General features: G+C 33.1%; 1 protein-coding gene and 1 non-coding gene across 3 annotated transcripts in view; one reads left to right on the forward strand and one right to left on the reverse strand.

Moving 5' to 3' along the window:
- WDR72 (WD repeat domain 72) overlaps positions 1–23,975 on the reverse strand; it is a 270,383-nt gene that overhangs the window by 211,605 nt on the left and 34,803 nt on the right. For both annotated transcript variants that reach the window (XM_031955230.1, XM_031955231.1), the window contains exons 3-10: positions 23,730–23,894; positions 18,212–18,318; positions 10,924–11,002; positions 9,519–9,693; positions 8,753–8,829; positions 6,656–6,775; positions 5,745–5,890; positions 5,237–5,333 (exon numbers count right to left, since the gene is read on the reverse strand). In XM_031955230.1, the coding sequence (XP_031811090.1) occupies positions 5,237–5,333; positions 5,745–5,890; positions 6,656–6,775; positions 8,753–8,829; positions 9,519–9,693; positions 10,924–11,002; positions 18,212–18,318; positions 23,730–23,882 (954 nt within the window). In that variant the 5' untranslated portion in view covers positions 23,883–23,894. The remainder of the gene's footprint in view (positions 1–5,236; positions 5,334–5,744; positions 5,891–6,655; positions 6,776–8,752; positions 8,830–9,518; positions 9,694–10,923; positions 11,003–18,211; positions 18,319–23,729; positions 23,895–23,975) is intronic.
- LOC111719937 lies at positions 18,033–18,139 on the forward strand. The gene has a single exon (XR_002769858.1). It is a non-coding gene; the product is annotated as a U6 spliceosomal RNA (small nuclear RNA).

Raw genomic sequence — 23,975 nt, forward strand, 5'->3', positions numbered from 1 at the left:
ACAGATAAAATTTATATTGATGTGGTTTCCCCAAATTAAATTAGTTCTCTACCAAGTGATTGCTGATTTTCATGCATGTTTTATTGCCCTGTCTTGTTTTTTTTTTTTAATTCTATGATTTTCAAGAATTGATATTGCTTCAGGGAAAAATGGAAAAGTTATAATTCTTAAAAAGAATACTTCAATGAGTGTTAGAGATATTTTGGACATTGATGTGGGTAAGTCAAGCAAGCATTTCAAGGATCCAGCAAGTCTATAATCAAACTACAAAGAACTGGAATAAAAAGAAGATATGCTTGAAAACAAAAAACAACAATAAGTGAAAACTTATTATTGCAGAATAGCCCAATTAATCCTTAGAAAATAAGCAAAGACCTTCAGAGGAGCCTGGCAGCTGAAGGGATTGTTACTGATAATGCTACAGTAAGATATAAACTTTTTAAAGTTGAAAGAATGAAAGGACAATATTTTAAACATGATTAAATATTGCTCTATAAAGGGAGGAAAAGAGCAAGATAACACAAAGACCTTGCTTTAACATCCCAGACAAAAATTTTGGCAGAAGAACCTGTTAAATCTCTAAGATCTAGGCTTTTTCATGAGACCAGAAAACATGTGTCCCCAAAAATGTTTTGGAACCTTTTTTTTTTTTTTTTTTACTTTCCATGTCTGGAAGTTTTATCTTCATTAAAAGAAAGATGAATTATGATAAATATAATAATATATTGAGAAGCAAAATTATTCCAGAATTATAGTAATTCCCAAATAGAGAGAAATACTATTACACAACTTTTTATTATTCAACACGTGCCAAAAGGTTAATTTTTTTAGAAGGAAAAAAATAAGGTTTAAGGGACTGGGAATTTCTCTAATGTATATTCTTTATCAAAGTGGGGAGGGTAAAATGATATATATTTTTTTAATGTGCTGACTGATTTGATGATTTTTCCCTTTCCTCATTATCAGCCCTACTCTTATTCTAATTTTTTTTTTAAACAAGGAATGGTATTCCTGAAGAGATACATACAGATGGAATTGTAGGTGATATAAAAAACAAAAAAATATTAATGAAAACACTTTTTCCCTGAAAAAAACAGTGGTGAGCTATATAAACTCAAGACTAGACTTGGAAAAATGGACTGATGTTAAAACTACACTTAATGTAACAATGTGATGAAAGCTTCATGATGAATAACAAAAAATTATCAAAATTATGAACTCACTGTAAAGTCATTTAAGTGACTATAGAAAAACGCCATTTACATGTTAAAAGGTTTTTTTTTTTTGAATAGAAAAAAATTGGGACAGTTAGGTGGTGCAGTGGACAGAGCACCAGCCTTGCAGTCAGGAGAACCTGAATTCAAGTCTGGTCTCAGACACTTAACATTTCCTAGCTGTGTGACTCTGGGCAAACTTAACCCTAATTGCCTCAGAAAAAGAAAGAAAGAAAGCAAATAGAAAAAATTGTAAGATTTATTCTGTCAATAAATTTAATTATTTTATTTTGTCTCTCAATTTGTATGCAACTGCAATTTTTTCAATAAAAAAAATGTTTTTTTCCTTGTTTTCTTTTCATTCTTTGAAAAGCTACCACATTTTTCAATCATCGCAGTGCTGTTGATTTCTTTCTTCCAACACTAGGACAGGAGCCAAGTATACTCAATTGATATTATACAGAAGAGAGTTTGATGGCATAAAAAAATACATGATGGCATGAGATTCTTAAATCACCAAATCACAAATATGGAGCTATTAAAAATCTTAGAAATTATTCAGTCTAGTATTCTCATTTTACTGCATTTGCTGCAAGATCTATATCTACCTTTGCATGACAAACTCAAGGTTAATTTTACTATACTATATGGTCTTTCTGAATCTTATTTTTTTCTCTTGAGAGAGAATTTTTAGAAAAAATGAAAATGAGACGGCAGGAAATGTGTCAGGAGAAAATAGGGTCATGATTTAATTTTCATCTTGGTATTTGTGACCTCCACAAAGTCCTACTCCAATGCTTCACAGTGTGAAGATGACTTTATTTAGGTTACTAAAAGATGGATTAGCAAAGAACGAGAAAAAGCTTTGATTATAAACTGGCAACAAACTGTCTGTTCCATGAGGTCAAGTCAATGGCCCTCAATTCTACATAACCATCTTCTGCTTTTCAAATGACAGTAGCAGAATGCCCTCCAAAGGAACAGAACTCTAAGTCACCATTTTTATTATAACCATTAATTGTAGGTACTTCAAATGTGAGATCCTTGTCCAATGACCAAAGAGAAAGCATACTACCAGGGGAACTTAGTTATGTCAAACTTGACATCCTTAAATAAACATAAACAAACATTTTCAATATAAACAAAACAAAAAGATAAAGCCTGAAATAAATAAAAGGATAACTCATAGCTGCTTCTTATATATGCAAATAATAGAATGTTGATTATATCATGTGTCCAAAAGTAATATGAAATATAATTTCATGGGACATTTGGTATCATAGAAGTATGGTTAAGTATTGAAAAATGATCAACAGAAAACTAATTGCATCAAAACTTCACTTTCAGAAGATTTCTACCTTGTTTTAGAGTACTTGTGGAGATTAGTGTGTAACTGGTGTGTAAAAGGAGAAGGAGGTACCTACTGACTTATTTTCTGAAAGGTTTTTTTGTTTTTTTGAAAGATGAGAATATCAAATAATGAACATAATAATAAAATTCTGAACTCTCAGTACATTTTAACTGCACAACACTGAAGTCATTCTTTTTACACTGAACATTTTAGTTACTAAAAGGTAGAAAGATGTTAAAAGCAGCAATTAAATAATGCCTTAGGCAAATTATAGAATGAAAATCCTGTGAGGGCTTTTTTCCAAATAGAATAAGAAACAGCATTCTGTTGATCCAAATAATTTAAAAATCATCATCAGTGCCATATCTTAATTGAAATATTCCTTCATTTTCTAATTTTTAGCTGTCATTACCTATTTATAAAGTATTTATAAAACTTCACAAATAAGTATGAAAGGAAGCAATTGTCTGACTTCTCTATAATTGACTTACTAAGCATGCCATCAAACAGTAAATAGCAACTTGCACTATCAGTTATCATATCAATCACTGAAAAACATTTGATTTTTTTCTCACAGTAAGTATTCTGATGTTTAACTGATGACCAAGTTCGATATCTTAAGAAAGCTTGAAAATTATTATAAAATTATACTTAGTACATATAAGACTGAAGACTGCAAATATGGTACCCGAAAGTAGAAATGTCACTCTCTAAAATTCAATAAGAGTAAAAGCAGCTGAGAGCAGAAGAGTGAGATGGTAAAAAGAACAATCACATTATGAATAAAGTTAGTTATCTACAAAAGCAACTTACTGAATGAAAGTTTTTTTTTTTTTTTTAAGGTTCCACGAATTTCAGCAAAGAGCTTAAGATAATTCCATAGAAAGAAGTGTACAGATGTAAAATGTAACTAAAATAAAATTTTAAGTTGGGAAACATGTCTAGCATGAGGAATATTGTGATAATATTTTTTATAACTGGTGAATGGTGGGGAAAAAAGAGAATTAGAAAGTAAAGAGTCAAGTGTTTATCCAACATCATATAAGGGCGGGGAGGTGTCCTGACTTGACCAGGTTAGATGAGTATCTGGTCCACTTGGCAAATCTATAGAGTAGAAATTATTGTGCCTGCTTATCATGGCTTGGTACTTACCAGTGAATCTTTCAATTTCAATTTGGTTGTTTAAGTAGACTTCCCTATTGGGAAGAAAATGTGCTAAATAGCAATACAAACATCTGGTCTGTTCATCAATTCTATTTGTCACTGTCATCGAATAAATTGGCATTCATGCTTACTAGGAGTTTTTTTATATTTAGTAGTAGCATGCATCAGTTGCTCTCAGAGTCTAGGTGGACTGATAAAATTAAGGTCTCTAAACTTAAAAACTGAGGGCCAAACTGGGGACTTAATGGATATAATTCAATACCATCAACCCAAGAAATGTCAGACTCTGATGACATTTTTTTATCTACATCAATGAAATATTTTGTATTACTGATTTTTTAGAATATAAGTTTTTTTGACAAGGAACTGTTTATTTTTGTACATTCTTCAGGAAATCAGAAAGTAAGTGCATCATTTGGTATAATTATTCTATAGCAGCTAGATAGCTCAGTGACTAGAGCATCAGGCCTAGAGTTAGGAAAAAATGAGTACAAATCCAGCCTCAACTTCTTCATTGTTGTGTTACCAAGGACAATCATTTAATACTTAAACTCTGGTTGGTTGTATAACTGAATGTAGGAGTCTCAAAAATTCAGCAACATTAAAAGTCATCAAATATTCTGCCAAAATTTTATTCTTTATATAAAAATAAACAAGCGCATCCATCTCATTAGTATGCAAATTCGTTTTTGCCTTTAATGAATGATAAAATTCTATTTATACTAAATAAATTATTTTAAAATAAATTTCTCTAGGATTTTAAGTGTTTGGTTTATATACATTTTTAATGCCTACCAAGGATCATGAAAACTTTCACAGGCAAAATGGGGTCACAAGTAGAAAGGTTTAAGTCCTGATTTAACACATTTACTTCAATTTCCTGATCTATTAAACAGAGATAATAACAGCACCTACTTCCCAGGATTGTGGTAAGGATCAGATAGTAATTGTAAAGCACAGCGCATGGTTCATAGAATACACTATATAAATGTAAGTTAGTATTAATACAGTGCTAGACTTGCGATCAGGAATACTTATTCAAATCTAACTTCTGACATCACTTGTATGATTACAGATAAACCTCAGTTCTGTCATATATAAAATGGATATAATCATAACTATTTACTATTCCAAAAGGTTGTTATAATATATGGAAAATGCTTTGAAAATTTTAAAGTGTTACATAAAGATAAGTAATTATTGCTATCATTTTTGTTACTACTACTACTAATAATAATAATGGTAAAACTACCAAGTTTACTGCTAGTAATTAGGAGAATCAAATAGACTTAAAATATGTCTAATGAAAATTAATTTTATGGCAAATTTGTAGAAAACCTAAACCATTTAAAAGTAGTAGTAGCAGAGTAAGGTTTTTTTGACGTTTTGAATTAAAGTTTATATAATATTTAATTTTTGAAATAGACAAAATCAGCTACTTATCTAAAAATGAATAAAAGTACTTTAAGAAATTATTCTTTTTTTTTTTCTCTTTTCTAGCCATTACCTTATTTTCTTTTACAAAAGTAGAGCAAAGAATATGAGGATACATGGTTTCTTTAAGTACTCTTCCATCAGCAGGGTATAAACTTTTTGACAGTCCACTGGGTAAAAAAAGAAAAAAGAAAAGAATAAAGTTTTTGTTTCTTTTAAATGTGGGTCTGTTTATTTGTAGTGTATTTGTATCATTCCCCTCAATTTTTTTTAAAGTCCAGGATTTACCATTCAAGTTTCTAAACTCTGTTAGAAACTGTTAGGTTAATAATTACAAGTGACTTCTTTTTGAAAACCCGGCACCAGCTGTACAAGTTCTACATGGCTAATCTCATTCCTCCATCCCCTGCTGTTTCATACAAAGGCTGAAGTCTACCAAGCTTAGGATAAGTCTTCAAGTGCCAAAGTGGTTTTGTTCTGGTTTTTGATCATGGGCAACATGCAGGGACTTCCCTATAATAAACCTCCCAAAGTTCATTTTCTACCTGAACATTATGTGTGCTGTCCCCATCTGAGCCCACCTGTTCAGCAGCTGATAGATATAACTGTGACCATCTTCTGTCCAGATGATGATTCGGTGAGCAGCAAGTACCTCTCCACCAGCAAAGAACTCCCTGCTTTTACTGACTTGAGTGAGCAGGAGAGAAAAGTCACAGTAATCATAAACCTAAAAAAGAAAATCCATGCTTCCCATTAACAGTAAGTAATGTGTACTCAATTCCATCAATGCAATTATAAGTCAACCTATGGACAAGTCTCAAGTGTACATATTTTATCCTTATAGACATACCAAGAACAACTTAATACAAATATGGACCAATGTAGGCATTCAGTTATTATCTTTCCTTGATAGTAATCATTTAATAGATTTGATTAATTCATGATCTTTTTTCAGGAAGGCTTTCTACCAGCCAAATAATTTTTTAAAATAGATTAAATTATATAATATATTGAAATGAAAAGAGTATTGTCAAAGGTGACACTTCTACTTTTCTCTCAGGACAAGTTGGGAGCTCAGTGATCTTATACTCAGTGCATTTATAAGGAAAAAACGATGCTAATGTAACAGACAGTGAAAAGTAGAAGCCCCTAAAAAGATAAATTATTTCAAGAGAAAAACATGACAATATTACTTTACATTCTCAGAGGTATCATTTTAACAAAATCTCATGTACAAACACTGTAGCTCCTTGATATAACATGAGTTTCTACAGACATATTATAAATCAAACACCATCCCACAAAGCACAGAAACTAGCTGTAGTAAAATAAATAAACAACAAAAACAAAAATCTGATGCAAAGTAGAAAGAGGGGGTTTGTCCAGAGCCCCAGATTAATATTCCAAAGGGTTTCTGCCATATTTAAATTGTAGTCTACTTTTCAATGTAACTATCATGAAAGTAAAGAAAATCACTGTGTTTACATGCTACCTTCCAACATTTGGAAAATACCACCAACAGAAGTCTTTCCGTGTAGGTACAAAATCTTATCGTCCGGCAATTTGGTGAGTCCAGAGATTTGGATTCTTTTTCATAAATATCTTTCTTTTCCTTTATAAGAAATGGACATAAATGTTAGTACTAACTCCTAATGCCTTAGGTTAATGAATATAATCAAATGTTTCTAAGATATTTTTACCAGATTATCTTATTATGACATCAAAATTATTTTATAATCCTATTTGAACATAAAGCCTGATATAAAGTTGCTTGAAAAAGAAATTGAGTGTTATCGTCACATGTCCCAAAGTGCCTTACATGTAATAATCATTCAATAAGTAATTCTTCAAATATAAATTCCTCTGTTTAACTTTTAAACTCTTCACAACTTGTCTTGAACATATTTTTACAATTTCAGTAGGCATTACTTTCCCTCTTGCACTGTCATCCAGTCTTTCTCTTCATCACTCAAAGAATACTGTCTCTTTATTGTGTCTTTGCACTGACCATCCCAAGTAACTGATGGATTCTTTTCATAACTCTTTCTCATTGAAAGAAGATTCCTTTAAAACACAACTCAAGTACGATTCTGCATATGAAATTTTTTTCCTAATCTCCCAAATTACTAGTGCTTTTCCTCCAAAACTAACTTATATTTAACTACTTTATATATGTCAGTATTTATTCACTTTATATTTATGTTGTATGTGTTTTCATATGTATTTGCTGTCTCTCTTATTAGAATGTAAGCTCTTGGTGAATAGGAACTATATCACTCTTTGGCTTTATATCCCTAGTACCCAACGCTCTGCCTGGCACATCATAAGCCTTTAATAATTTTTTTGTTGATTGATGGTTATGATATTTTTTGTCCTCAGTATTTTTGGAACCTTTCACAACCAGGAAGGACCAAGCTAGATTCTAAATTCCCAGGATGAATCAGTCAATAAGCATTTATTGTATACTAGGCACCATGCTGAATACAGGGGAATCAAAGAAGCAAAAATACATTTCTTTCTCTGAAAAAATTTACAGTCTATTAGAGAGGATAACCTTCAAACAACTGTTTACAAACAGGGTACAGACAATATAAATTGTAGATAATCAACAGCAGAAAGGCACTGGTATTAAGTACAACACTGGATTAAAAGTACATTGGAAAGATTAAGAATGAAAGTGAACTTTTAGAACAAATTGTTGTTCAATCATTCCAACTCTCCAGAAGCCTTTTCGTGGTTTCCTTGACAAAGATACTGGAGTGGTTTATTATTTTTTTCTCCAGCTCATTTTACAGATGAGGAAACTGAGGCAAACAGAGTTCAGTGATTTGTCCAAAGTCACATAGCTAGTAAGTATTTGGACCCTGAGAACTCCAGAAGATGAATCTTCCAAACTCTAGACCTGACACTCTACTATGTCACCTGGCTGCCCTTTTAGAACAAATCCTTTAGCTAATAGTTATCCTTTTGCATAAGCAGTCTAATGTTCTCACTGAGGTGTTAGAATATCACACCACTAATATACAGTTTCAATGAAGTAGCTTCAGAAATAAATGTGTATCATCATGTCCTCTCATGCTAAAAGCCAGAGACATTCTTCAATAATGGAAAAAAAAAATTCCTTCAAAAGACTGTGAGAATTGCCCCCAGTGTGAGATAAAGAATGTGGAGACCTACAGTTGCAGATAGTAACATATGGTGTCAACTTTGTTGCTTTGTGACTTGGTTTTACTTAACTGGTTATAAGGAGTGGTGAGTTTATCAGGAAATTACCATGAAAATGGAAAACCCAAAAGTAATCAATAAAAGAAGAGGGAAGATTCAAGGTTACTATAAAATATTCTCTATCCACACCAAATCCATCAGCACTACTAAATATGTAAATGATTATTCCAAAATGTAGGGCTAAATCTTCTCTAGAGTACTTTCTAGGACCTTCTCCTCCATCCCTATCTCTTTTGTCTATATGCACACCATTTAACAAACTACCAAGAAAAGGAGAATCAGTAAAAAGTTTCACAAATTCTTAGCCATTCCATACTCCCAATGTCTAATTCTTAGATGATAACCATTATTCCACAAAACTGACCTGGATGCTACTTATAGAAGAGGACAGATCCCATACTTTGAGATCCCCAGTTACAGATACCACCAGGAGAGAATCCTCTGTTAAAACAACCAAAATAAAAAATATATGAGCTGACCATTGAACAATTCAGTCACAAGAAGGTTATTTATTTATAGGTTATATACTGGAAAACTGTATCAGTTAAACACACATACAACTTCTTATTTAAAAAGAAACGATAAACCTTTTGAGTATTTGCATAAAAAAAATTTCAGATCTAACGTCCTTGTCATTAGCAGACTCCCTTCCTCTGTATAGAGACTGCTGTGTTTTTGTATCATATAATACATATCAAATTTAATTCTTAAACTGTCCTTTCATCACCATACTCTCAGGAAAAAAGTAAAGTAAAAAATAAAACTAGTCTTTTAAAATAAATACTTATTAGCCTTTACTGAAATGTCTCAAGCAGAACTGGTTCACAAAAGCCAGACTTTCTGACTGTATCTACAATGCAATCTCTTCACAGTGTCTTGGGCCATTCATTTAGCTGTCCCAATCTTTCTTTAGCCTTTTCACAATTACTTTGTCCTTCCCATTATAAAGGAGTCAATCTCACATAAGCAGCTGCTCCTTGACCAGGTAACACAAGCAAACACTCTTGATTAAGACATGATCTGAATTTATCAAATACCCTGCATATTTCCCTATGCAACCAATTAAGACACTTGAGTGATAATGTGTCTACACTGCCCAGGGTTACTTCATGGCTGTACCAAACATATACCTTGAATCCTCATGGAATGAACAATGCACATGCAGGTGATCCAATCAGGAGATTGAGAGGACGTAAAAGTGTGAAGAACTGCCAAGGTCTTGGCATCAATAATGAGGATATCTTGATATTCTCCACAACACAAAAGCCAGCCATCTCCTGTCATTCGGAAGGCGCAGTGATAGTACTGTCCAAACAGAATCCAATTTTAAGTTAATGCAATTGAAGGAAAAAGTAAATGTGTATGTGTGTGGTGTGTGTGTGTGTGTGTGTGTGTGTGTGTGTGTGTGTGGTATGAGAGAGAAAGAAAGAAAGAGAGAGAGAAAGAAAAAGGGAGAGAGAGATGTAGACAGAGAGAGAGAAAAAGAGGGGATTGCATGTGATTGTATACATGTCTGAGGTAGGAGATAGGATTTATGGTGAATTTACCTCAGTGCTTCAACTTCTCACCTATAAAATGAGGAATTTGTTCCACTCTAGTTTTAAAATTCTATAATTTGATAGTTCTAAGTTGTCAAGTTTTCACATCAATCACAAGCTTATTTTTTCCTGATATGAAAACTTAACACTGTAGGGGGAAAAATTCTTAATTGCAAGAAGTAAGACACTTTGATTAATTCAAGTCTCTTCCTTGTAACATTTTTTTAATGAAGACAACTTCCAATTCTCCTATGTATTAAACATAGTAATTTTTTAACAAAGTAATTTTTGCAGTAATTGCATTTTTGAATTATTTCTATTAACGACAATTCTATTTCTATTAATTTCGATTCTTGATGATTAATTTTCTTAATAGTACATTCTAGCCTTGGCAAGATACCTTCCACCTATGCACATTTATGATCAGAGATGATCAAATAATCAAATTAAAGAATATGTTGGAATTATTCGTGCAAGTCATATAAGTGATGAAAATGAGGGCCTTATCTTTTGCAAATGCCAAAGAAAAGGTAAGCACGATCTTAAAAAAAAAAAAAAAAAAAAAAATTACAAAATATTCTATATGAAAAATGTGGGTATAGGTCTATCAAGATATGTGTATTTAGTAATGATCAATCACTATGCCAGGGGACTGTGCAACCTGCCACCTGATGGAGAGGTAATGGATATGATATAGAATAAACAATATATTTGGATTCATGTATTTAGGAGATGTATATTTTTAAGAAACTAAAGTGAAACTAAAATTGATTGCTTGAACAACATTTTTTCAAAAAGAAATTGCAATACCGAATTATGACAAATGCAACCTTTACATAGTAAAAGCTTCCCCTTTTTATCCTTAGGACAAATTATATTTGTGAAAGGGTGAGAGGAAATCCCTTAAGTAAAATCCCTTAAAATGCCTGCACCCCAGTGATTCCAAGTTGTAAAAGCCTGAAATATCCCATAAGAAGCAGATGTAAGATGTACTTACACAGATGGCTGTGTGTCTATAAGGGAGGGTTGTAGACTCAATGCACTGGCCACTGGTGACATTCCAAACACACATCTCCCTGCCAGAGATAACTTCGTATTATTCTCTATCATTTCCACTCAATTGGCTGGAATAATTTCGTGCCACCAAGTTTTTCTTTAGTGCTACATTTAAGTGCAGGCTGATCGTTTATGTGGCTTTTTGTTACAGATTACTGGGCAAGAAAACGTTGTGGTCATTAGCAGGGGATGACACACAGTATCTGTTTCTTTTTGTTTTGGTAATTACACCCTGCTGCCAGGCAGCAACCTTACTTTCAGGCCAAACCTGGTCCACGACAAATTGTGCAGGGATGGCCATTATGGCTCCTTCAGAGTGACACCAGAATGATCATTCCTTGCAGCAGCATCCTCCTGAAAATGGCTCATTTCACTGAGCTTAACCTGCACCTTCTCAGAAGCATAAATGCATCTTGTGCTGCTCTACTGGGCTCTCTCACAACTGAGCTAAGAGATGCTTCTGTTAAGAATAAACAGTGCCACCTAGAGGCCTGTCAGTCTAAACTCATCATCTCTACAAATCCAAGCTAAAATGTCAACCCATCCTAAAATAATCCATGTAGATTAATATTTAAGCAAGACTATTTTATCAGGTTTACACAGTCATACCTATAGCAGATGCTAATGAAATTACCTCTGTGATGTAGGCATTTAAACCAAACGTTTTGCATTGCTTATACAATTGTACATAGAAATTACCTCTATATTAAATATTTAAATAAATTTTATCTAGTTTACACAGTTACAAAACAGATATAACTGAAAATACATCTGTGTATTAATACTGCCCACAAGTTCATAGGATTACACAATTCTGGAGTTAGAAGAGACCTTCAAAGTTCTATGGAGCGATTCCAGGAGATCCATGATCTTAGACAGGATTTATTTTATTTATTTAATAAGAATACAAATTATATCCTTATTTCAATATGGTTGATTCCATTTTTGAAATCCTATGTGTTTTATTTTGTGCTTTAAAGAACATTTTCCTGAAATGTGCTAGAATTCCATAGGCTTTACCAAACTTCTAAAACAATTGGAAGAAAAACAGATTAAGAAACTTTGATCCATCCCTAACCCATCCCTCTTACAGATGAGGTAACTGAGGTCTAAAGAGATCAAGTAATTTGCTTAAAATAATTTACATAATAAATATCAGAAGTGGGATGCAATCCAAGGCAATTCAATAGACTTGGGATAGAAAATGGCATTCACAACCAGAGGAAGAACTGTGGACACTGAATATGGATGGAAGCATACTATTTGTATTTATTTTGTTGTTTGCTTTTCCCCCCTCTTGTTTTTTTTCCTTTTGTTCTGATTTTTTTCTTTCACAAAATGACTAATATGGAAATATTTTTAAATTAATTACACATGTATAATCTATACTAGATAATTTAATTGTCTTGGAGAGTGAGAAGATAAGGGAGGGAAAAAAACAAGTTTGGAATTCAAAATCTTACAAAAATGAATGTTGAAATTATCTTTACATATAATTGGAAAAAGAAAATACTATTGAAAATAAAATTGAAATAAATTCATGGGATCTAAATATAGGCTTTCTGATTCTAAACTCTCTTTTCAACATACCATATTACTTCTCAAGTTGTTTTTTTTTTTCATACATGAAAAAAGATTTTTAGTAATCACTATTAAAAGGGAAAAGGACCTCAGAGAATATCTAATAAAATGAATCATCTTAAAGATGAAGAAATTGAAGCCCAGGGAGACTAACTGATTTGTCCCTAAGTCCTTCAGGCTGTAAGCATCAAAAACAGAATTTGAACCCTATCCTCTGATTTCACTGTCAATGTTTTCTGGCCACAGATTTAAGTTCTTTGATCTGTATAAAGATAAAATTCTCAAGCAAGGAAAAAACAAAACAAAAAACCTTTACAAGATTTGTACGATACTATTAAAATCCAAGAATAATACTAAGTAGATAAAAAATACTACAATGAAAAAACTATATTACATGAACAATAAGAAATTGTACATAACAGTAAGTTTGCTTCCCCCATCCCCTTCTTTCTCAGAATTAAAATTTTCCATATGTAAATTTGCATAATAGAAAATCATTGCTATGAAGCTAAAGCAGCCCTTACAGGGCACCTAGAACCTCTTCAAGTTATTTTGTTTGTATATTTATTTATTCTGTGAGGCAATTGGAGTTAAGTAACTTACCCAGGCTCACATCACTAGGAAATTTTAATTGCTTGAGGCCGGATTTGAACTCAGATCCTCCTGATTTCAGGACTGGTGCTCTATCCACTGTGTCATATAACTGCCCCTGGCCTCTTCATTTTATACCGAGAAGTGAAGTGACTTGTTAACAATCACATAGGTTCCAAAATTCAGAGTTTAAATTTAAAGTCAAGTCTTCTGACTCGAGAGCCAAAACTCTTTCCACTTATATCATGCTTTTTATAAACAGCTATTGAACTGAACCCAGCAAAAATTGAAAGATGCTTGGGCCTATTAATGATTATAGCAAATCCCAATGTATCCAAAGTTGCCAAAACAAAACAAAAAACCTAAAGGGTCTTATTGTCTATTAATCTACCTTCTACCAAAAATATCCAATTATCTATCACTTCTTAACCATCAAAACAAAATAAAGTAATATTACCATACCTGCTGAGTTTTACTGAGGGCTTATTCCAATTTGATGGTGAAACTAGATTCCCATTCTATACTACCCGAGAGATATGACTAAGCTAGAAAGGGTCTAAGTACAGTACTTGGGAACAAAAATATATTTCTAATCCAAAGCACACTTGGAAAAAGGGAGATGCCATATAGAGATGTTCTTTACCCAAAGAGAAGGACCATCAGGTGATGGACTATCATGGGGACAGCAGTCCATGAACCCTTCCTTTGAAGTACTGATACATATTTGTACTTTAACTCTGGAATAAAACTCACAAAGATTTCACAAACCAAACAATGACTCTCTGCCTCCCAAAGATGTCTTAGAGGAGAAGAAAAAACAACAGAAATAAATAATTTGTTTAACACACATAGCTTGGCATGTTACAGGGGAACTGGAGAAATTGTTCACCTCTTAACAAGAAGGATACTCTCAATATTGCATTGCAGTCTCTTCTTTTCCCCAGGCAAATACCTTTGCCAAAGATTGACCTGACATAGTCTAAAACCTCTTATATCTCTAAGAAATAAAATCCAACATTTCCCAAGTGAACAACACCACCACATAAACCTTATATTTTATATTTCAGCAAAGAAAGGAAAGGAGGCAAGGAAATGGAGATAGAGTGGAATTGGTGGGAGAGAAAAAGTTGCTTTTCTAGCTTCTCTGTGATCAGAGTTCAAAAATACTCAGTGAATGTCTCATGGGAACAATCTGGCATCAGCACTAAGAAACGAAAACCTATAATGAAGCAAATTCATTATAACAATCAGGTGGGATAGTGGATATAAAACACTGAGTTTAGAATCAGAAGATTCATTCTCATGAATTGAAATCCAGACCCAGAAACTTACTAGCTGATTGATCCTGGATGAATCATTTAACCTTGTTTGCCTCAGTTTCCTCATCTGTAGAAAGAAAATTAGAAGCCCAAGTATCTTACATAAGAAAACCTGAGATGGGATCATAAAGAGTCAGCCATGATTTTAAAAGGACTCAGCAACAACAATAATAACAAATGAAGCAAAGTAAGCAGCTGCTCCCTGAAACACATAGCATTCCTCTTATAAGATTCCACACTGAACATGTTTTCAGCTTTTAAAAAATCCTTCTCCATCAAATGTGGAAAGTGTGCCGCATTTGGAATCAGAGGACATTAGTTCAATTCCCAGCTCTATTATTACCTACCTGTATGACCCTAGGTAGGTTCCTTTATCTCTCTAGGACCCAATTTTCTCCTCTGTAAAATGAGGCGATGACACTAAAGACAGCCACTTAAGGTCCCTTTCAGCTAGCAATCTAAGATTTCATTTAACCCTCACCACACTAGGATAATTTCCATGTTTGATATCATTATCCTTGCTTTGTATATAGCAAAATTGCCCCATGGAGGTAGTGTCCAATTTTGCCATTATCAATACCCAGAGGACTTGGCTAAAATTTTGGGGCGGAAAAAAATCAAAAGATGTGGAATTTGCTCCTGCTTCAGAACAAGAATCTCATTGCTCTTTACACTATGGCCTTCCAAGGTTTCATGATGAATGCTTTGCACTCATACATCTCAAAGATCACCCACAAGCTGGTGGGAAAAAAATATGAAGACAGCACCCCAGGATAGAGATGTGCCTACCCTGCCTCTACTTGTATGCTAGGTACTGAGAAATAAGGTATCAAGCAAGTAATAAAGGCATCAAGAATCTATATTGTAAATAACATTCAATGGCCTTCCTATAACTAAAAAGGCATAAAACTATGGGGAGTCTGTGTTGTCCTAGGAAAATAAATTCACAAATGAATTCTTTTGCCTTAAAGAGTGTGTCTCCCAATAAAAATGAATAATTTACTTCTTTTTTATAAGAAATGTTTCTCTGGAAAAGATTTTCTAAGTCACCATTGAAAAATTAGTTGGTCAAATAATTAATGTAACTTTTTTCTTGCAAGAATTCAATACTCATTAACAAGTTGGAAAAATGCCTTTAAAATGGATGGTAATGAAATACTATCTTGCTATAAGAAATGAAGATAAAGATGTTTTCAAAGAATCATTGAAAGACCTGTGTAAATTGATACAGGGTGAACTAAACAAAACCTGAAGAACAATTTATGAAATAAATATTATAAAATAAACATTTTCCAAAGACTTAAGAATTCAGATTAATTAAATGTTTGCAGAGAACTGGAAAAGACCCCGAACATGTCTTGACAGAGGGATGGTAGACTAATATGAAGAATACAAAAACAAAAACAACAAAAAAACCCAACTACCAGGTATGACCAATGTGGTAATTTGTTTCTAGTATTCTTAGGTGATATAAGATTTCTGTATTTTCCAAAAGATAGAGGTAGGGAACAGTTGATAAGAGAAATGGAGAAAATGAGAAAAAGAAGAAAAAAAGAAAAGGAAAAAGAAAGAGGAGGGAAATGAATATAAATATTGAAAATAAGATACAGAAAACATAAAGCTTTTTAAAATGGCAAAAAGGTATTAATGTTATTCTATCTTTAATGGAGTACCAGAACCATCTTAAAAGTGATGGAATAGGGGCAGCTAGGTGGAGCAGTGGATAGAGCATCAGCCCTGAAGTCAGGAGGAGTTGAGTTCAAATTTGACCTCAGACAGACACTTACCACTTCCTAGCTGTGTGACCCTGGGCAAGTCACTTAACCCCAATTGCCTCAGCAAAAAAAAAAAAAAAAAGTGATAGAATGGATGCTGACAGTCCTACTGTTATTTACACCTGTCAAACTTGGGTTGGTTAAAGAAGCTGGCACTATCTAAGGATCACAATTACATCTAGAGCCACGCAGGAATTAGTACTACTCCTAATCCAGAAGAGAAAAGAACTGTCCATCACATGATCTGGGTTATGAAGTACGTCAGGGGCCATCTAGCCCAATACCTATCTAGATATCTGTCCACATATGTTGACAAAAGCAGTTAAATGAATCTGAAGGTTTTGAGCAAGTTTTCCCACTACCTGCTTCAACAGTCCATTCTACTGGAGGATAAACCTAATTCTTAGGAATTTTTTTTCTTTACACTGAGCTTAAATCTACTTTTCTGGAATTTTCATTAACTGCTGCCCTTTGGATCCAAATAAATCTAATCCCAATTCTGAGTGTCAGCTCTTCAGTCTGTGAAAAGAACTATTGCATTCAACTCCACAAACAAACAAACATTCTTTTACCCTTACTAAAAATTCCCACACTTCTTTCAATAGATGTTTGAAAGGCATGGTCTAAAGACCCTTTACTATCCTAATTATTTTCCTTTTGAATACTAATATTTTGTCAATATCCTTCTTAAAATGTGACATCATTTTAATATAATGTTACAGAAATGCTAACTTTGTTCCATAAATTAAAAATAAATAAGCGTCTAAAAATGTGACTCTAAGATTGAACACTAATATGCCAGATGTGGTTTGATGAAGGTACAATACAGTGGGATTCACCAAAGAGTATGCATTTTTCTTAGCAATATAATATGTGGTAAAAAGCAGAGATATTGCTAATGCCACAAAGTAATACTTCCATGTAGAGGCAAAGAAAAGGGGCTAATGGCAAAGCTATGGTACAATAACAAAACATCAGAAGCAGGCATATGGCTCACTGATGGTGGGTAGAAAAGGGAATTTTATAAGTAGAATGCCAGGTAAGGACCCAAAAATGCCAGAGCCAAAGGTCAGGGCAATATTAGTCCATGGCAAACAACAGCACACACAGCATGCTGTAAGAGATCAGTTTGAGAAGTGGAAAAATATTCTTGACAGATAACTGGAAAGCAATTACCAGATTATAAGTAACCACTGAAATCTAAAGAGATGATGAACAGGTAAAACTTCATATAAGGGGGAATTTTAAGCTAAAAACAGTTGAAAGCAGATACTAATATAGATTAGCTATAAAACAAAATTTTGAGCCTAATACCTACTGAATTTTTACATTCATCTTAGCCCACTGAGGGTGGAAAAATACCTATGAAACCTATAGTCAATATTGAGAACCCTCCTCTAGATCCACACTAGCCTGGAAAATCCTCCAAACCTCCAGGAGAATTAAGAGTATTCTGTTAATCATTTTAAACAGGACACACACCTCATCTCTATTTTACCATGAGTTTTCTAATCCTTGAAAATGTCTGAGTATACCATTACATATTGGAAATTGTGCTGGACTGGGAGCCAAAAGACCTGGTTTCTAACCTTGATTGGGTCACTAAATGTTTCACTTTCCACAAGTAATTTTTTTTCTTTTTGCATCAGTTTCCTCTTCTGTAAAATGAGGAGATAGGATTAAGTGATCTCTTAAGTCCCTTCTGGCTCTATGATTTTATAATTTTAATATCATGTTATTATTATCACAAAGGAAAAATTCTCATCTATAGAAAAATTACTGTGGTGCTTGCTTCGGCAGCACATACACAATAATTGGAACGACAAAGAGTAGATTAGCATGGCCCCTGTGCAAGGATGACACACAAAATCATGAAGCAGAAAAGTTACTAGGTAAATTTTAAAGCACAATAAAATATAAACTATTATTAGCAAAACAACAAAAGAAACGGATAATTACTTACCCATTCTCAGCAGCACTAACGACATATGGTTGTTTTTCAAATTCTCTTGCTTTCGCCAAACATGTTACAGAAGACGTATGACCAAAGAGAAGCTCTTTAGCTGATATCTATAATTGGTAACATAAAGTTTGTTAAATAATTAAATCTGGTCCTAATCAATTAAAACATTATTATTTTACATAATGCTGCTGCTATCGCTAAAGCACCAGACCAGGCACCAGGAAGTCTTGAGTTTAAATCTAGCCTCAGAAATTTTCTAGCTGTGTGATCCCAAATAAGTCATTTAACCTCCATTTGCCTGTTTCCTCATCTACAAAATAGGGATAACTGTTGCATTTATAGTTAGGATTTTTGTGAGGACCAAGTGAGATAATCATTATAAAGCTTTTAGCACAGAATAAGTACTATATAAATGCTAACTATTATTATTAATATCAAATATCAGAACTCTTTTCTTAGTCCTCATCATTAATATATAACATGATTAACATCAGTGTTAAGTATCTTGTTTTTACTTCACAGAGTCAGATTTAAGATAGCTTAGTTTGACCTATAGCATATCTTAACAATCAGATTCTAATGTATGTTTTTGCAAACATTCTTTTTTTTCTCAATCAAATTTAATTTATTATTATTTTTATTTATTTTTATTATATATTATATATAAAATATATAAATAATTTATTATTTAAAGCTTTTTTATTTTCAAAATACATGCATACATAATTTTCAACGATTCACCCTCACTAAACCTTGTGTTCCTAATTTTTCTCTCTCCCTTACCTCCACTCCTCCCCTAGATGACAAGTAATTCAATATATATTATTTTTTTATTATTATAATAACTTTATTGACATAACCCATGCCAGAGTAATTTTTTTACAACATTATCCCTTGCACTCACTTCTGTTTCGATTATTCCCTCCCACCCTCCATCCCCTCCCCTAGATGGCAAGCAGTCCTATATATGTTGAATATGTTGTAGTATATCCTAGATACAACATATATGTGCAGTACCAAACAGTTTTCTTGTTGCACAGGGAGACTTGGATTCAGAAGGTAAAAATAACCCGGGAAGAAAAACAAAAACTTTGCATACATTCTTAATGAAATACTGTTTTTATCATTCTTCAAACCTGAAAGTACTCATGTAAATGCTAGATATTATTAGAAATTTTTTGGTGAGAGATTTACATCCATATTTCTGCAATATTAAGAAAAATCAGTCTCTGTGCCTGCTCATTAAGTATGACTATGCCATTTTCTTATTTGTAGTTGATCTGTGATTATAGCCATGTCTTCAGCTGCCAATGAGGAACTCTTGACAATGTAGAACGGCACTTCTCTGCAACTTAAAGTACTTAGAGAATTGTCTGAGTTGTCTGTCATTTTACCAAAGTCACAAAGCCAGTATGACTCATATTTCAGTCTTGAATCTGGGTTTTCTTGGCTCCAGAGGCAGCTTTATAGCCACTATTCTTTTTTTTTTTTTTTTTAAATAGCTTTTTATTTACAAGATATATGCATGGGTAATTTTTCAGCATTGACAATTGCAAAACCTTTTATTCCAATTGTTCCCCTCCTTCCCCCAACCCGCACCCCCAGATGGCAAGTAGACATGTTAAATATGTTAAAGTATATGTTAAATACAATCTATGTATACATGTCCAAACAGTTATTTTGCTGCACAAGAAGAATCGGACTTTGAAATATTGTACAATTAACCTGTGAAGAAAATCAAAAATGCAAGCAGACAAAAACAGAGGGATTGGAAATACTATGTAGTGTATACCCACTATTCTACACTGTTTTTTGGATATGTCAATCAATGGAAGTCATATGTTATTATATATGTCACAATTTGATAAAAGTTTATATTTTAACACTTGCAAAGCAAAGTAAAAAATACAAACCCATCTTTATGTTAACATAATGACTTGAATGACAAATATCAAAAGAAAACATTAGAAGGTAAGAAGAAAAGCCTAAATAAGATTCAATAAGACTCACTATTTTTCTATTTTAAGAGCCACTTTCCCATTCAAATCTTCAGATAAAATCTACAACACTATAATTTTCTAGGTAATTCTACTATAATTGTTTCTGATAGAGGCAACCACAGTACATGGAAAGAGCCCTAGATGGAGAGTTTAAATTCCACCTCTGACTCTTACTACTTGTGCAACCTGGAATAAGTCATTTAACCCCTTTGTTCCATTACATCATCTATAAAATGCAGATAGAGGGAGGGATTAGAAACTCCAAGGTCCCTTCAGCTCAAATTCTAGGATCCTATGAAATCACTTAAAGAATGACTTTAGGTATCAAAGAAAGCTACCTTCTGTATTAAATAAAAAACTGACAATATAAAAATTAAACTAAAAATCAGGAAAATCACACAGAAACTCTTGAAATGGAAAGGGTGTTGCCAACATATGACCACCTTAAATAATGATAGAAAGATTTCATATTTCAGAATTATAAAGGTCACCTTTTGCTCATGAATCAGTGTTCCCTAAATCCTTTATTTAATTCAGAAAAAAAAAAAAATGAAATGATGCTATCTCAGCCACATCCATGAAAGGATTAGAATCACTGTATTATTTACAATGATCAAAGCTAAGATTCAAGCCCAGTCACCCTATTAATGTCATATCTTTTTCTGTGGAAGCCAGAATACTCTCGCAGATAAAGGAACACACATTCTCCCAGCAATCACACTTACAGGTCCCATTCACCTTTGAATTTATTCCTTTTAGCAGTTTACTGAAGCTCAGCCTGAGCAGTGGATCAGGGCACATCATGAGGAAAATTTGCTTTCTTTTCTACTAGGTGACTCTTTGGGGACAAACCACTCTATGGCCTAAGTAACAACCTGACACTCAACTGCCTTTCAGAAGTAATCCTTTCTCTGTCAGCAACTTAGGGACAAGTCACACAACTTAACATCATAGATCATAGATTTAGAGCTGGAAGTAACTCTAAAGGACATTTAATCCAACCCTTTTACTTTACAGATGCCGAATTGAGGCCCAATGACAATAAGAGATGTGCTTGAGATCAAACAGGTTGAAAAAATTAGAGTCAAGGTTTGAATTGACCCTAAATCCCACATTCTCTTTGCAACAACAATTGTTCATCAGCTTACTTTTTCTCAGGGTCACATGAAAAAATAGGGCTTCTTTAAATAGGAACCATCTGTCATATATTATTAAATAGCATATTAAATGGGAAATTATCCAAATTAAGTAACAAAATATCTGTTACAAATTTCAAAGTGTTTTGTTAATCAAAATTAATGGCAAATCAGAGATCCTTCTGAGGAAGAGGTATCAAATATGAAGGTCCTTCTTGCAACATAACTCTTTAGAGTACAGCTGAATGAAATTAAAATATAGTTGGGAAGTAGTTAACAAAATAAAAATATATTAGAACACAGATAATGTTAACATGGTTTTCTGGGTAAATATCCCACGCCACCCCCTAATCCCTATTATGGAACCTTAAATTTCCAATTGATTGTTTCATGCTATTTTACTCTTTCAAACCTCCTCTAAACATGACCAATAAGGCAGTAAGACTATAATATCTGACTCATCCTTCTTTTATCTGAGTGATTACTCTAAGTAAGTCAGATGGTTAGGACTTCCCCACCCCCATACCCCAATTTATCCTCTGGAACTGAGCACCAGGAAAGGTCCTTTTGGGCCATTATGGTTCTTAAGATAAGCAGCTAATGAACAACTAATGAACAAATATTTTTTAACAACTTATTTTATTCCAAATATTGTGCTAGACTTTGGAGATAATAAAAACACAAAAATTATATAGCCCCTGTCTTCAAAAAGTTTCAGTTCTACTGGGAAGTATATAACATGTTCATCTATAAGTAAATACAAGATATACAAAATAAATACATAGTGATATGCAGGTAGGAGACACTAGTAATGGGAAGAATCATTAAAAGGCCCCTTCAAGTGGACAATACTTTTGAGTTGAATCTTGGAGGATGGTAGGGGAGAGAGATATCCAAGGATATTTGATTAACCTAAGTGAATTTCTAATAGTTAAGAATTTCAGGTGGAATGAAGAGAAATTCTTGGAATTATGAATACAGCACATATTGGTAAATCAGAAAACAGCATATATCAGATAAGATCAAAGTGCTCATTCATTTTGTATAAATACACTTCTTTATGTAGTAGACTTTTGCTACCCTATGGGTGCCCCCTAACCCAAGCAATTATAAAAAAAGTCTTTTTTTTTTTTTAAGTACAAATACAACATTTGAAAGCGACAGAGCAGTTCAAATGACCATCCTATCTATAAGAAGCCTTTCCTGATCCTTCCAATTGCTAGTGACCCTCTTTCCCAAACTACCTTGTATTTAAAGTCCTTTGTATTCTCTTTATATTTAATCTAATATATTTATATATAAGTAGTTGTTTCCTCTTTAGAATGTATGTTTTTTATAAATAGAATTTGTTTAACTCTTGGCATTTTTATTTTGAGTACCTAACACAGTTGCTTGGCACATAGTAGGCAGTTAATGAATGCTTGTGGAATGAATGAAAGGCTCCCTGTTCTTTTATTCAGGAATTTATTGATAGGCACAGGTCAAACCTGAGATAGACTTCTCTATATATGCCTTTTATAAATCCTATAAGAAAACTGCTCAATGACAAGAGATTTTAATTAATTATACTATAAAACAGAATTACAATTAATTGTTAATTTAGGTTTTATAGTGACAAACTTTGAAAGCTAAAAATAATCTTTGCTCTTTAAAAGGCTTCTTAATGAGGGCAGTATACTTTAAGTACATCATTTGTTTAAACGTTCAAATTGGATGAGGAGTCCATGGGAGTTAAGCAAACATCTATTGCAATATGTTAAATGTTTATGACTTTGGATGAGGACAATTAATTGCTAATCAATGAGCTCAATCTTAGGTGAGGTCAGGTTTTGGTATAGTAGAATGACAATAGTAAATTGGATTTAGAGATCTGCAAAGTGGGTTGTAAAAATCCCAGACAAGTCCGGCTAAAGAGATAGAAAGAAGGCCAAACTGACAGGAATATCTAGATAATTAAGATATTACTCATTTTGCTAATAGTGGTTTTCAAGGAGAATCCTGCTTTGTTTCGATTAATGAACTATAATTTTCAGAATTATAGTTCTAGGCTTCCAAATTAGCTACTTTAATAATTCAGGATTATAAACAACACAACTCTAGGTTCTTGACACATTAAAATATTTTTGAAGCCTGAGAAGTCTTCAAATATGACTTTGAGAAACTATTTTCCATCCAATTTAAAATAAAATTTGGTTCTACTAAATGTACATATTTTAAACTCGGTTTACTGCTTCACTTAAACATCTTATTAGCTGCCATTGGGCCATTCACTTGATGTTTCACCTAAGTACACATTACTCAAATGTTTAAAATGCAGATTTACTTCATCAGCAATACTAATAAGAAGAAAACCATCTATATTCTATGGTACATACTACTGACCTTTAGTTCAGAGGAAAGATTCCAGAGACATAGTTGACCCTCTTGGCTTCCTGTAACAATAGTGTGTTGATCATCTGTAATCATTATGCTGGTGATGCTATGAGAAGGTGCCTTTTTCCCCCATAATGCCACTGCCTGCAGAAAAGGCTTCATAGTATACAAAATCTGGATTTTTAAAAAAAGGTGAAAAATGGTCATTACATTTACTCTTTTGGAGAAGTCCAATTCAGGTTCTGATCACAAAAT

This window comes from Sarcophilus harrisii, chromosome 2, assembly GCF_902635505.1.
Source record: "Sarcophilus harrisii chromosome 2, mSarHar1.11, whole genome shotgun sequence".
Taxonomy (NCBI): Eukaryota; Metazoa; Chordata; class Mammalia; order Dasyuromorphia; family Dasyuridae; genus Sarcophilus; species Sarcophilus harrisii.